This window comes from Tachysurus fulvidraco, chromosome 16 (genome assembly GCF_022655615.1).
Source record: "Tachysurus fulvidraco isolate hzauxx_2018 chromosome 16, HZAU_PFXX_2.0, whole genome shotgun sequence".
In the NCBI taxonomy this organism is placed as follows: Eukaryota; Metazoa; Chordata; class Actinopteri; order Siluriformes; family Bagridae; genus Tachysurus; species Tachysurus fulvidraco.
Genome location: NC_062533.1, coordinates 16,385,041 through 16,399,656, shown reverse-complemented (window position 1 = coordinate 16,399,656; position 14,616 = coordinate 16,385,041). Strand labels below are relative to the sequence as shown.

At 37.0% G+C, this 14,616-nt stretch overlaps 1 protein-coding gene across 1 annotated transcript in view; it reads right to left on the bottom strand.

The window, feature by feature from the left end:
- si:ch211-140l13.3 (centromere protein J) overlaps window positions 1-14,616 on the bottom strand; it is a 38,411-nt gene that overhangs the window by 2,040 nt on the left and 21,755 nt on the right. The window contains exons 10-17 of the mRNA XM_047801995.1: window positions 13,356-13,559; window positions 5,809-5,881; window positions 5,247-5,335; window positions 4,027-4,161; window positions 989-1,078; window positions 726-866; window positions 227-311; window positions 10-130 (exon numbers count right to left, since the gene is read on the bottom strand). Of these exons, the coding sequence (XP_047657951.1) occupies window positions 10-130; window positions 227-311; window positions 726-866; window positions 989-1,078; window positions 4,027-4,161; window positions 5,247-5,335; window positions 5,809-5,881; window positions 13,356-13,559 (938 nt within the window). The remainder of the gene's footprint in view (window positions 1-9; window positions 131-226; window positions 312-725; window positions 867-988; window positions 1,079-4,026; window positions 4,162-5,246; window positions 5,336-5,808; window positions 5,882-13,355; window positions 13,560-14,616) is intronic.

Sequence of the window (14,616 nt, the reverse complement as noted above, 5' to 3'; positions counted from 1 at the left end):
CCGTCTTACTTTGCTAACTTGACAACCGTTCCTTCAGGGAAGAAGCTTTCCTGTCGGCCGTCGGCGTACACGGTCTTGATGGTACCGTCTGGGAAAAGTATCTCTCGTGTACCGTCAGGATGCCGTTTCTCTGCAAAAACACCAGAGCATTTTTTTTTTTTTGCTAAAAGTGACGTAGGCATTGTGTGAGAAAACCAAAAACCTTCTCGAGTGCAAGTTGTTCAACCTATTTGCTTGTTTGGAAATTGCAGAACCTCCAAACCGGACGGGTAAATGGAGTGAGTCGTCCGAGCGTCACAGTAATAGTAGACCTGCGAACACAAACACGCTGAATCATCAGCCTGAAAGGGAAAAATTACATTCAACTCTATTATAATAGAAAAGTATGTGTTTAGAATGAGGAACTTTAGGGTTTATTTCATTTCTTCTACAAATCTATTCCAGAGAGTTAAATTTCGAGGTATATAAATAAGGGACATTAATACAAATCAGATTTGGTGTGTTGACACGTGAGTTTATTTAGGAATTTCTCAAAACAACACGTGCCCAGGCAGCACTTACAGTATGTAGTGTTTCACAAGTCTACGGTATGTGTGTGTGTGGTGGAAGCAACTTTTTTCACACAAGACGAGAGCAACGTTGAAGTTTCATGCGTAGTGAATATTCGAGCTTGATTAAGTGCTAAGTAACAATTATCTGTACTCGAATGTCACTCAAGCCCTTACCGTGGTCCCATCAGCCAGAACACGCTTGACATCTCCGTTAAAAAACGTGACTGTGATTGATTTCTGATCTGCTCCGATCTCCTTTCTGGTTCCGTTACGGAAAACGATAACACGTGATCCGTCAGACAGGAGCTGTTCCACCTACAAAAACAAACAAACAAACAAACAAATAAACAATCAAACAAACAAATAAATAAATAAAATTAGTCCTGGATTTAATAATAGATAATAATATCATTACAATAAGGTAATATTCTTCTTACCTTACCATCTGGATATCGAGTTTCTTCTCTAACTACAGCTTTAGTGTCTACTTGAGTGTTGTTAAGCTTCATCTCAGAATTGAGCAAATCCTGAAATCAAACACACTCGTGTTAATACGACGCCGTTAACCGTTTTAACAAGTACGATGGTTTCCTGTTCTGTTATAAAGAAATGAATGATTTTCTGTCTGTGAGTCTGATCTAAAATGAGTCAGGACTCTGTTGACTTTCAGTGTGAGACGTGTGTTTGTCCCTCTGCTGATAACCTTACACTGAATTTTTTTGTGGTTGAAGATAACACCTTAAAATTTTAGATGTTTATGAACAAACACTTGGAGCATCTCAGGGAGCAGAAATTGGTTTGAGAACAACGTTTAAGTATACAAACATTTGTGTGAAAATCCTTCTAAAAACTCTACAAATTCTGAGTGCCTACATTCATGTGAACTTCACATTAACACCACTGTGGAGTGAAACATGACAAAGACGTTAAATGTTCAACATGAACTGTTGTGAGACACTGGCATGTACGGGATGTTGTGAGACAAGGACATGTACGGGATGTTGTGAGACACTGGCATGTACGGGATGTTGTGAGACAAGGACATGTACGGGATGTTGTGAGATACTGGCATGTACGGGATGTTGTGAGACAAGGACATGTACGGGATGTTGTGAGACACTGGCATGTATGGGATGTTGTGAGACACTGGCATGTACGGGATGTTGTGAGACACTGGCATGTACGGGATGTTGGGAGACACTGGCATGTATGGGATTTTGTGAGACACTAGCATGTGCGGGATGTTGTGAGACACTGGCATGTACGAGATGTTGTGAGACACTAGCATGTGGGGGATGTTGTGAGATACTGGCATGTACGGGATGTTGGGAGACAAGGGCATGTATGGGATGTTGGGAGACAAGGACATGTACGGGATGTTGTGAGACACTGGCATGTATGAGATGTTGTGAGACACTGGCATGTACGGGATGTTGGGAGACACTGGCATGTACGAGATGTTGTGAGACACTGGCATGTACGAGATGTTGTGAGACACTGGCATGTACGAGATGTTGTGAGACACTGGCATGTACGAGATGTTGTGAGACACTGGCATGTACGAGATGTTGTGAGACACTGGCATGTACGAGATGTTGTGAGACACTGGCATGTACGAGATGTTGTGAGACACTGGCATGTACGAGATGTTGTGAGACACTGGCATGTATGGGATGTTGTGAGACAAGGGCATGTACGGGATTTTATGAGACACTGGCATGCACTGGATGTTGTGAGACACTGGCATGTGCGGGATGTTGGGAGACACTGGCATGTGCGAGATGTTGTGAGACACTGGCATGTGCAGGATGTTGTGAGACACTGGCTTGTACGGGATTTTGTGAGACACTGGCATGGTCGGGATGTTGTGAGACACTGGCATGTACGGGATGGAGTTACAGGAAGGCCTCCCATTGTGAGGATACTGAAAAGACAAAAAGGTCTAAGTCTGCCTCCTTTATTTAAAGATTCGAACAATAGATTAAGCAGAAGAACTTGAAGAGGATCCTTTGTTAGAAGACCGAGGGGACTTAAAAGGACATTTGCGTTCGTGGTAAGACCAACTTTGATAGTTGATCTTGTGTTTTCAAAACTAACCCGTGCAAACTAGGACACATCCTTTAGTGGGAGAGCGGAAGGGTTTCCTACGCAATCCCAAAACATGTGTCACTAAGGGACAAGTACGTCAGTATAATTACTTCAGAACGCAACAATAATTTGTTTTTTTGGCCTCTGATCTTATCTATCTGAGACACAGTTTAATTATCTGTTTAATTAGCGGTGCTCATGTTCCACACATGTGAATGAAAGAGGGATCTGTTGTTATATCACTTCTCCCAATATCAGAGACTAACAATGTGCTTTATTTTATTAATTTGTCTGATAATTTCATACTAGAAATGTCACTCTAGCTGTGAAGACAAATTTTCTATACTTCTATTTTGAAATGTTGCCTGGAGTCGCAGTCACCTGAGCCTCGGTGAAATGACGTCTAAACGCAAGACGAGTCTTTTCACTATCCTGTGACACAGCAGTGACGTACAGTAAACGAACTAAAGTTAACAGTTCCTTTGGTTTGTAGTGACCTATATGCCGTATACTTTATTAGTGACATCATAAAGTGCTCAGATGTTACAGTAATTAAATTATAACTATGCTTTTCCGTATTCTGGAGTGTTTATCTTTTGTACCAGGAAACGTTAGACTTTACAGACAGTTACCGTAAAAACCTTTTACAGTAAAGGTGTTATGACCCTGATATGAGCTCTGGTGTGACTCAGGGTCAGTAACAGGTGGTTTACTAGCTTGAACTGTAGGTGTCTAAAAACCCTGGTCTTTTATCACTGACATAAGGACATGTGTTGGTATGCGCTGCTTCCTGAAGGTACCACCTTAGCAACAGGTTATCCATCAATGTAGTGCTTATCCTATGCAGAGTCATGGGAACACTGTAGTTTATCCCAGCAGACTCAGGGCACAAGGTGTTACAGTTAGTCCAAAATGCAGCTGAGTTACTATATACTATACAGAGATGTGAACTCCATGTGGCCTTTTGCATCATTACAACATTTGTCAGACTGTATATTTATAATCACACCCTCCAGTGTCACCCATATGAGTCTGGTTCCTCTCAAGGTTTCTTCCTTTACCATCTAAGGGAGTTTTTCCTTGAGGCTGCTGTCTGAGTCACATCAGACTTGCTCATTGGGGATAAATACAAACATATTTAAATATATCTAATAATAATCTTGAATTTTTTTATTATATTAATCTTTATATTATTCATTATATTAACCTTTTGTTCTATATTTATGTTCTGTAAAGCTGCTTTGAGACGACGTCAATTGTTCAAAGCGCCATACAAATAAATTTGAACTGAATGGAAATTTGAAGGTGTGGGACAAGCCTGGAAAAATATCTCCTCTACAGGAAGTAAACACCATGCACAAGAGTAAAAGTCAGAAGTAGACCAAACCTCAGTCAAATCTGTGGATCCATAATCAGACTCAGAGGAACCAGATTTCCCAGATTTCAATGTATTTTGTAATGCTTTGGGCACCGAATTTTTGATCACGACCCCGATGTTTTTCTTTGGAGATCTGCACGATCCCTGAGCACATAGGAAAAAACTCTTTAAGAATATTCAGTACACTTTAAATAAAATTCAACCTGATATATCAAACACAAAAGGGCACAAGATGGGTCATAGTAAACTCGGGGTTAAGAGAATCCTGGGGTGTGTTGTTTGAAGTTTCTCACTTCTCCTGTTGTAGCCCGGGATTAACGATGAATCCTGGCTCTTTGTAATCTGATGTTTTACACTGCACATTCCTAAACTCTGGATGAACCTTCTTTATATTTGCATATTTGTGTATCAACAATCATTATCGGATTAAATTCAGCACGAGACCACTTTAAATAAGTCCTGAAGACTTTCCCTTGCTGAAAAACTTACTCACTTCTGATTCATACCTGGAAACACTTATAATCTAATGTTCTAGTTAATATTATCTAATGTTCTGTGTTTATTACAGTGTAAAAGACAATGAATGACTGTTCCTTAAAAGTTTTGGGTAACAGGATTGAGTCTTCTTTACAGATATAACACCTTCCGTTAGACACAGAAAGACACCGGAGACTCCAGTGTCATTCATTCACTCATTCATTCATTTTCTACCGCTTATCCGAACTACTCGGGTCATGGGGAGCCTGGCGTCATCGGGCCTCAAGGCAGGATACACCCTGGATGGAGTGCCAACCCATCGCAGGGCACATACACACTCTCATTCACTCACACACACACTCTGGGCAATTTTTCAGAGATGCCAATCAACCTACCATGCATGTCTTTGGACCGGGGGAGGAAACCGGAGTACCCGGAGGAAACCCCCGAGGCACGGGGAGAACATGCAAACTCCACACACACAAGGCGGAGGTGGGAATCGAACCCCCAACCCTGGAGGGGTGAGCAAACGTGCTAACCACTAAGCCACCGTGCCCCTCCAGTGTCATTATTAACGCTAAATAAATGTCTCATTATAGAAATTCGACAGTTATGTTTGTTTCTTCCGAAAATCAGTTTGATTGGCACGTCCACTATATGAATGTGTTTCGTTGCTAGAGAAACGCTAATCAGACGTAAAGATAACGAAGTCAGGCATTAATATTCAGAGTGAGGTTGATGGATGGACGTACCTTTTCTCTGTACTCACTGTACAGGATTGTGTCGCTATCATCCGGGCTCTGAGACGCCGTGGAAGTCCTCGAATTTGACGAGTCTCGTCCTTTTGAAAATTAGATGACATAAAAAGTGCACATACATGACTTAAATCCGAACGGGCACGGCTAGGGCTCCAGCGTTTGAGCTGGCTTGTGAAAAACTGATAAAGTCAGTCACATACACAAACCTTAACATGTGAATTTAGGAGAACGTACTACAGAAAGACGTAATAACTCCGTGATCTTATTCTCTACATAGGAGTCTCAGTTTTACTTAACATCAATTGTCAGGGTGCCAAAACCTTTGGAAAAAACATTCTTTAAACAGCTAAACAGGATTCTTAAATTTTACATGTTTAAGCTCAATATATGACTCAGTATATTTATGTTTTTAGTATTAATTCTTGCTCATTTTATAACGGGTGCCAATAATTATGGATCTGATGGTGTGGATTGCAACAGCACACAAGGTGCACAGAAGGTGTTGGAGCAGGGAAACAGGAAGTAAACAGGAGGTGTTTGAATAAACTAGACTTACTTATAGGTGAAATTTTCTGTTCATTCTTTTCTTGGGAATTGTTAAATTCAAGAATCGAGTGTCTTCTCGTCTGCTGAAAAAACAAAACAACAAAACCTCAATATTAATGACATGACGATGAAAGATAATCAATGTGAGTTAATATTTTGTTTTGAATTTTTTATTGTGTAATATTTATTACATTCTTTTTGTGTAGACTGTACATTATTATTACATATTGGAAATTGACTCATCGATTCACTAATTCGATTCTTCGATTCCGAATCGACTCAACTGCAAAAATCAGTTCAACCGTCGGGCAAACGGCGATGTGTGGATCCGTTAAGGAGTAAGGAATTATTGATGAGGAGCTAAGTTGATTGGCTGTGTAACCGCTATGAATTATTTGAGTTTTCTAATGAGCATTTCATATGAAACTGAGTGAATCAATGAATGAGCAGAATTCAAGCTGTATTGAATTGCAGATTTTCAGGTTGAGACAAATGACAATTTCTGGAGTGCTGAGTTTACGAACACGGTTTAAACATCTGCTACAACAAAACACTGTATTGATCACCTTCGGTTTTTGGCTTCAAGACCAATACCTGCTATGTCCACACACGGCATAGACGTATCTGCTGAATACTACTATTATGTTTAAATGTTATTATATTGTTTTATATTATACATTTTCTCACTCATTCTGTAAAATCGTTACTTTATTTACACTAGAACCGCATATCTGTCTTTTAACTGAGCCTGTTGTACTGGTTTATTATCGTCTACTGTATGTACTGAAATATATATTTTTATATTTATAATCTAATTTTATCCCTGTTTTATTAGATCGAAATGACACTGGAGCTACTTGACACTTGTTTATCTTGTAAACGCTGCTGTTTGTGACGTCTGTAACGCCACACCGTGACCTCAGAGAAAGGTATTGCATTCTATTGTATCATCTGTCATAAAGACTGTTAGTCAACAACTGTCATAATTGGTCATAACACATACGGTACGTGACATAGGTTATGTATGAGTATTTAAAAATAACCAAGTTTCCTAAAAGATTTTTTTTTTACAGAACCTGGCATTCAATTGCTGTCATACTGAACATACAACTATGTGCACATGGCTGTTTTCTCATAGACAAACAGCACACACACACACACACACACACACACACACACACACACACACACACACACACACACACACACACACACACACACACGTTCGTACATGTAGCCAAATTCCCATAACTATACTTTATCAATCATTTAGACACAATAAGTGCATGTCAGTCCACAGCATTGCAGAATTCTTTATTCAGTGTAGATCCGGCTACAGAAATGTGCGTAATCGTTGATATGGTGATGTTTTCGGTATGATGTTTATTTATTGTAACTCCACAGTGTCAAAGGTAAAACTGTGTGTTATCTTTTTTAGCTGTTTCTCTGTAACATGACAAGCTGATTATTTATCTTCATGAGCCCATGACAGGTGATGAAGAAACATCTGTTTATCGTTGCTATACACTATGAAACGAAGTCATACAGAAACCTGATATAATGAGCTTGTGGATGAAGGGTGAGGAATCCATTGGTGGAGCTTTATTCCAACATACACAGAGCAAAACGTAACATAAGTAGTGAAAAAATAACAAGCTGAGTTTGTCAACTGAAGAGAGCAATCGACAGGGGAGCAATCCAATAATCAATCCAAACAACACTCACACTAACAGTAACACTAACTGTAACAGTAACACTAACTTTAACACTAACTCTAACAGTAACACTAACTGTAACAGTAACACTAACTTTAACACTAACACTAACTGTAACACTAACAGTAACACTAACTGTAACAGTAACACTAACTTTAACACTAACACTAACAGTAACACTAACAGTAACACTAACTGTAACACTAACACTAACAGTAACACTAACTGTAACACTAACAGTAACACTAACTGTAACAGTAACACTAACTGTAACACTAACAGTAACACTAACAGTAACACTAACTTTAACACTAACACTAACAGTAACACTAACACTAACAGTAACACTAACACTAACTGTAACACTAACAGTAACACTAACAATAACACTAACTGTAACACTAACAGTAACACTAACTGTAACACTAACAGTAACACTAACAGTAACACTAACTTTAACACTAACACTAACAGTAACACTAACACTAACAGTAACACTAACACTAACTGTAACACTAACAGTAACACTAACACTAACTGTAACACTAACAGTAACAGTAACACTAACAGTAACAGTAACACTAACTGTAACACTAACAGTAACAGTAACAGTAACAGTAACACTAACAGTAACACTAAAAGTAACACTAACAGTAACACTAACTGTAACACTAACAGTAACACTAACAGTAACACTAACTGTAACACTAACAGTAACACTAACAGTAACACTAACTGTAACACTAACAGTAACACTAACAGTAACACTAACTGTAACACTAACAGTAACACTAACAGTAACACTAAAAGTAACACTAACAGTAACACTAACAGTAACACTAACTGTAACACTAACACTAACACTAACTGTAACACTAACAGTAACACTAACAGTAACACTAACTGTAACACTAACAGTAACACTAACTGTAACAGTAACACTAACTGTAACACTAACAGTAACACTAACAGTAACACTAACTTTAACACTAACACTAACAGTAACACTAACACTAACAGTAACACTAACACTAACAGTAACACTAACACTAACTGTAACACTAACAGTAACAGTAACACTAACAGTAACAGTAACACTAACTGTAACAGTAACAGTAACAGTAACACTAACTGTAACACTAACAGTAACACTAACAGTAACACTAACTGTAACACTAACAGTAACACTAACACTAACTGTAACACTAACAGTAACAGTAACACTAACAGTAACACTAACTGTAACACTAACAGTAACAGTAACAGTAACAGTAACACTAACTGTAACACTAACAGTAACACTAACAGTAACACTAACTGTAACACTAACAGTAACACTAACAGTAACACTAAAAGTAACACTAACAGTAACACTAACTGTAACACTAACAGTAACACTAACAGTAACACTAACTGTAACACTAACTGTAACACTAACTGTAACTGCAACACTAACTGTAACACTAAACCTACAGTAACACTAACTGTAACTGTAACACTAACAGTAACACTAACAGTAACACTAACTGTAACACTAACAGTAACACTAACCTTAACACTAACACTAACAGTAACATTAACACTAACACTAACAGTAACACTAACAGTAACAGTAACACTAACTGTAACACTAACAGTAACACTAACACTAACTGTAACACTAACAGTAACACTAACAATAACACTAACAGTAACACTAACAGTAACACTAACAGTAACACTAACTTTAACACTAACAGTAACACTAACACTAACAGTAACACTAACACTAACTGTAACACTAACAGTAACAGTAACACTAACAGTAACAGTAACACTAACTGTAACACTAACAGTAACAGTAACAGTAACAGTAACACTAACAGTAACACTAAAAGTAACACTAACAGTAACACTAACTGTAACACTAACAGTAACACTAACTGTAACACTAACAGTAACACTAACAGTAACACTAACACTAACAGTAACACTAACTGTAACACTAACTGTAACTGCAACACTAACTGTAACACTAAACCTACAGTAACACTAACTGTAATTGTAACACTAACAGTAACACTAACAGTAACACTAACTGTAACACTAACAGTAACACTAACTGTAACAGTAACACTAACTGTAACACTAACAGTAACACTAACAGTAACACTAACACTAACAGTAACACTAACTGTAACACTAACTGTAACTGCAACACTAACTGTAACACTAAACCTACAGTAACACTAACTGTAATTGTAACACTAACAGTAACACTAACAGTAACACTAACTGTAACACTAACAGTAACACTAACTGTAACAGTAACACTAACTGTAACACTAACAGTAACACTAACTGTAACACTAACAGTAACACTAACAATAACACTAACTGTAACACTAACAGTAACACTAACTGTAACACTAACAGTAACACTAACAGTAACACTAACTTTAACACTAACACTAACAGTAACACTAACACTAACAGTAACACTAACACTAACTGTAACACTAACAGTAACACTAACACTAACTGTAACACTAACAGTAACAGTAACACTAACAGTAACAGTAACACTAACTGTAACACTAACAGTAACAGTAACAGTAACAGTAACACTAACTGTAACACTAACAGTAACACTAACAGTAACACTAACTGTAACACTAACAGTAACACTAACAGTAACACTAAAAGTAACACTAACAGTAACACTAACTGTAACACTAACAGTAACACTAACAGTAACACTAACTGTAACACTAACTGTAACTGCAACACTAACTGTAACACTAAACCTACAGTAACACTAACTGTAACTGTAACACTAACAGTAACACTAACAGTAACACTAACTGTAACACTAACAGTAACACTAACCTTAACACTAACACTAACAGTAACATTAACACTAACACTAACAGTAACACTAACACTAACTGTAACACTAACAGTAACACTAACACTAACTGTAACACTAACAGTAACACTAACAATAACACTAACAGTAACACTAACAGTAACACTAACAGTAACACTAACTTTAACACTAACAGTAACACTAACACTAACAGTAACACTAACACTAACTGTAACACTAACAGTAACACTAACACTAACTGTAACACTAACAGTAACAGTAACACTAACAGTAACAGTAACACTAACTGTAACACTAACAGTAACAGTAACAGTAACAGTAACACTAACAGTAACACTAAAAGTAACACTAACAGTAACACTAACTGTAACACTAACAGTAACACTAACAGTAACACTAACACTAACAGTAACACTAACTGTAACACTAACTGTAACTGCAACACTAACTGTAACACTAAACCTACAGTAACACTAACTGTAACTGTAACACTAACAGTAACACTAACAGTAACACTAACTGTAACACTAACAGTAACACTAACTGTAACAGTAACACTAACTGTAACACTAACAGTAACACTAACCTTAACACTAACACTAACAGTAACATTAACACTAACACTAACAGTAACACTAACACTAACTGTAACACTAACAGTAACACTAACACTAACTGTAACACTAACAGTAACACTAACACTAACACTAACAGTAACACTAACACTAACTGTAACACTAACAGTAACAGTAACAGTAACAGTAACACTAACAGTAACACTAACTGTAACACTAACAGTAACAGTAACAGTAACACTAACACTAACTGTAACACTAACAGTAACACTAACACTAACACTAACAGTAACACTAACACTAACTGTAACAGTAACAGTAACACTAACAGTAACACTAACTGTAACACTAACAGTAACTGTAACAGTAACACTAACAGTAACACTAACTGTAACACTAAACCTACACTAACAGTAACACTAACAGTAACACTAACGGTAACTGTAACACTAACTGTAACACTAACTGTAACACTAACTTTAACACTAACACTAACAGTAACACTAACACTAACAGTAACACTAACAGTAACAGTAACACTAACAGTAACACTAACTGTAACACTAACACTAACTGTAACACTAACTGCAACACTAACAGTAACACTAACACTAACAGTAACACTAACTGTAACACTAACAGTAACAGTAACAGTAACAGTAACACTAACAGTAACACTAACTGTAACACTAACAGTAACAGTAACAGTAACACTAACACTAACTGTAACACTAACAGTAACACTAACACTAACACTAACAGTAACACTAACACTAACTGTAACAGTAACAGTAACACTAACAGTAACACTAACTGTAACACTAACAGTAACTGTAACAGTAACACTAACAGTAACACTAACTGTAACACTAAACCTACACTAACAGTAACACTAACAGTAACACTAACGGTAACTGTAACACTAACTGTAACACTAACTGTAACACTAACTTTAACACTAACACTAACAGTAACACTAACACTAACAGTAACACTAACAGTAACAGTAACACTAACAGTAACACTAACTGTAACACTAACACTAACTGTAACACTAACTGCAACACTAACAGTAACACTAACACTAACAGTAACACTAACTGTAACACTAACACTAACAGTAACACTAACTGTAACACTAACTGTAACACTAACAGTAACACTAACTGTAACACTAACTGTAACACTAACTGTAACACTAACAGTAACAGTAACACTAACAGTAACACTAACTGTAACACTAACTGTAACACTAACTGTAACACTAACTCTAACACTAACACTAACTGTAACACTAACAGTAACACTAACTGTAACACTAACACTAACTGTAACACTAACAGTAACACTAACTGTAACACTAACACTAACTGTAACACTAACACTAACAGTAACACTAACTGTAACACTAACACTAACTGTAACACTAACACTAACTGTAACACTAACAGTAACACTAACTGTAACACTAACACTAACTGTAACACTAACAGTAACACTAACTGTAACACTAACACTAACTGTAACACTAACACTAACAGTAACACTAACTGTAACACTAACACTAACAGTAACACTAACTGTAACACTAACAGTAACACTAACTGTAACACTAACACTAACTGTAACACTAACACTAACAGTAACACTAACTGTAACACTAACTGTAACACTAACACTAACTGTAACACTAACAGTAAAATTAACACTAACACTAAGACAAACACTAAAACTAAGACTAACATTAACACTAACAGTAACACCAACACTCCAGAAAAACTGTAGAAGAATCTATAAAATGCATTAAAAACCTACCAGCCAACATTCTCATGAAACTGTGTTGAAAGTCTTTGACTTTCTAAAGGTCTGTGTTAATTTGGCTCATTGCTGTTAAACTCACTAAAAAAACAAGATGATATGTGAAAATACTGGAATATAAACAGATTTTCTGCCATTTTTACATTATAAGATTTAAGATATAAGATAAGAAAACCCTTTCTTTGCCCTATTTTTCTCATTTCCGCCTCAAAAGAAGATAATTTTTCCATTTTTTGCCAATAATACTTGTTTCAAGAAGGGTTAATAATCATACATTAGGTTTACAGTAACCTCATAACCAGAAAACATGTTGATGAATTGATTTCCAGTGTACTGCAAAAAAGTTCCATTCTGTTATGTCTGTGAAATGAAAACAAAGACGCACTATGTTTTTTTTCCTTCATTATTTTGTCCACAAACCTTTGCACTTAGCCGCAAATGAAGTTCATGTAAATGTGTAGATTTAATCTATCTATTGATTTCCTCTTTGATATGTGAGAACACATTTCCTGTTCCAAACTCAATCACAGACCTGACTCCTTAAATCTTTGGCAGGTGTGAAACCTGTGAAGAAGCTCACCGGGTTTCGAGCGTCAGGATGAGGTGTGGATCTGCCGGAGGATCTCTGAGGTCTAACATGAACGACACGCTGACTCTTCATCAGTTCCTGGTTCTCTTTGCTCAGGGAATCGACTCGACTCTGCAGCTCGCTGTGAGCCTGCCACCACTCGCACTCACGTCTCTTTAGCTGCTCTTTCAGAAACTGGACTTCCTCTCTGAGATCCTTCATACATATAAAAATGCAACACACACACACACACACACACACACACACACACACACACACACACACACACACACACACACACACACACACACACCTAATCAGATATCTGATTCATTCAAATTCACTTCGAATGGCTCCTTGACATTATGAAGCAGCGTTACCACTAAACTTGTAGCACAACTTGACAATGCAAAAGCTTTTTTTTTTAAGATAAAATTTTATACTTTATCCATATAGAGTTACATTTTTAACAATGTGGAATGTTCCTGACAATTAGATAGTCTTATATTTTCCTCTGCCTTGATGTTGTAAACAAAAAAAACCCTGCAGCTTTTTCTGTCTTGAAAACTTTCTCATGTCAGAAAATAGTTATTGCATTGCATTACAGTGATTACTGACACTGACGGCTCCTTCCATAAATACTTCACTGGTCGCAACGACCTCTTGACTAATAGACATTGTCACGGTTTATAGAATATATAATATATATAAATTCAGGGACAAAATGACGAATGTATCTCTTATTCTTTAAAATGCTTTCAGGACATCATTCTGGATTAACGTTCCTACAGCATTCTGAAAAACCAATCACAGCCTGAGCTTTTATCCAGAAAATCAAAATGTTTTGCATTCCAACTCCTCTTTAAAAATATTGAAACACGACACACACGAAGGTTTGGATCCAAAGACCAGTAGATGTTGCTTAGCTCATTTATTATTGGTTATTCTCATGCTAGCAAAATATTATCATCCCACAAAGCTACAGAATCCATGATTCTGATTGGTCAGATGTAAGGCGCTCATTATTATTGTTACTATAGTAACAGTTCAGAAATAGTATTCAGTCTTCTGGATTAATCTCATGAATCAGATTAGTGTCCAGATCAAAATCTCCCCTCACACACTCCAGCGTATAATTATAATATTTACTGTAACTGTCCACGTGAATCATTCTGACTGGCTACTTTTGAAGACAGTGACGGAATCAGCTTTAGGGATGCTGGTTAAGGGAAGCACCTTAATGTTCCGTGTTAGCTGGAAGATAAAAAGATAC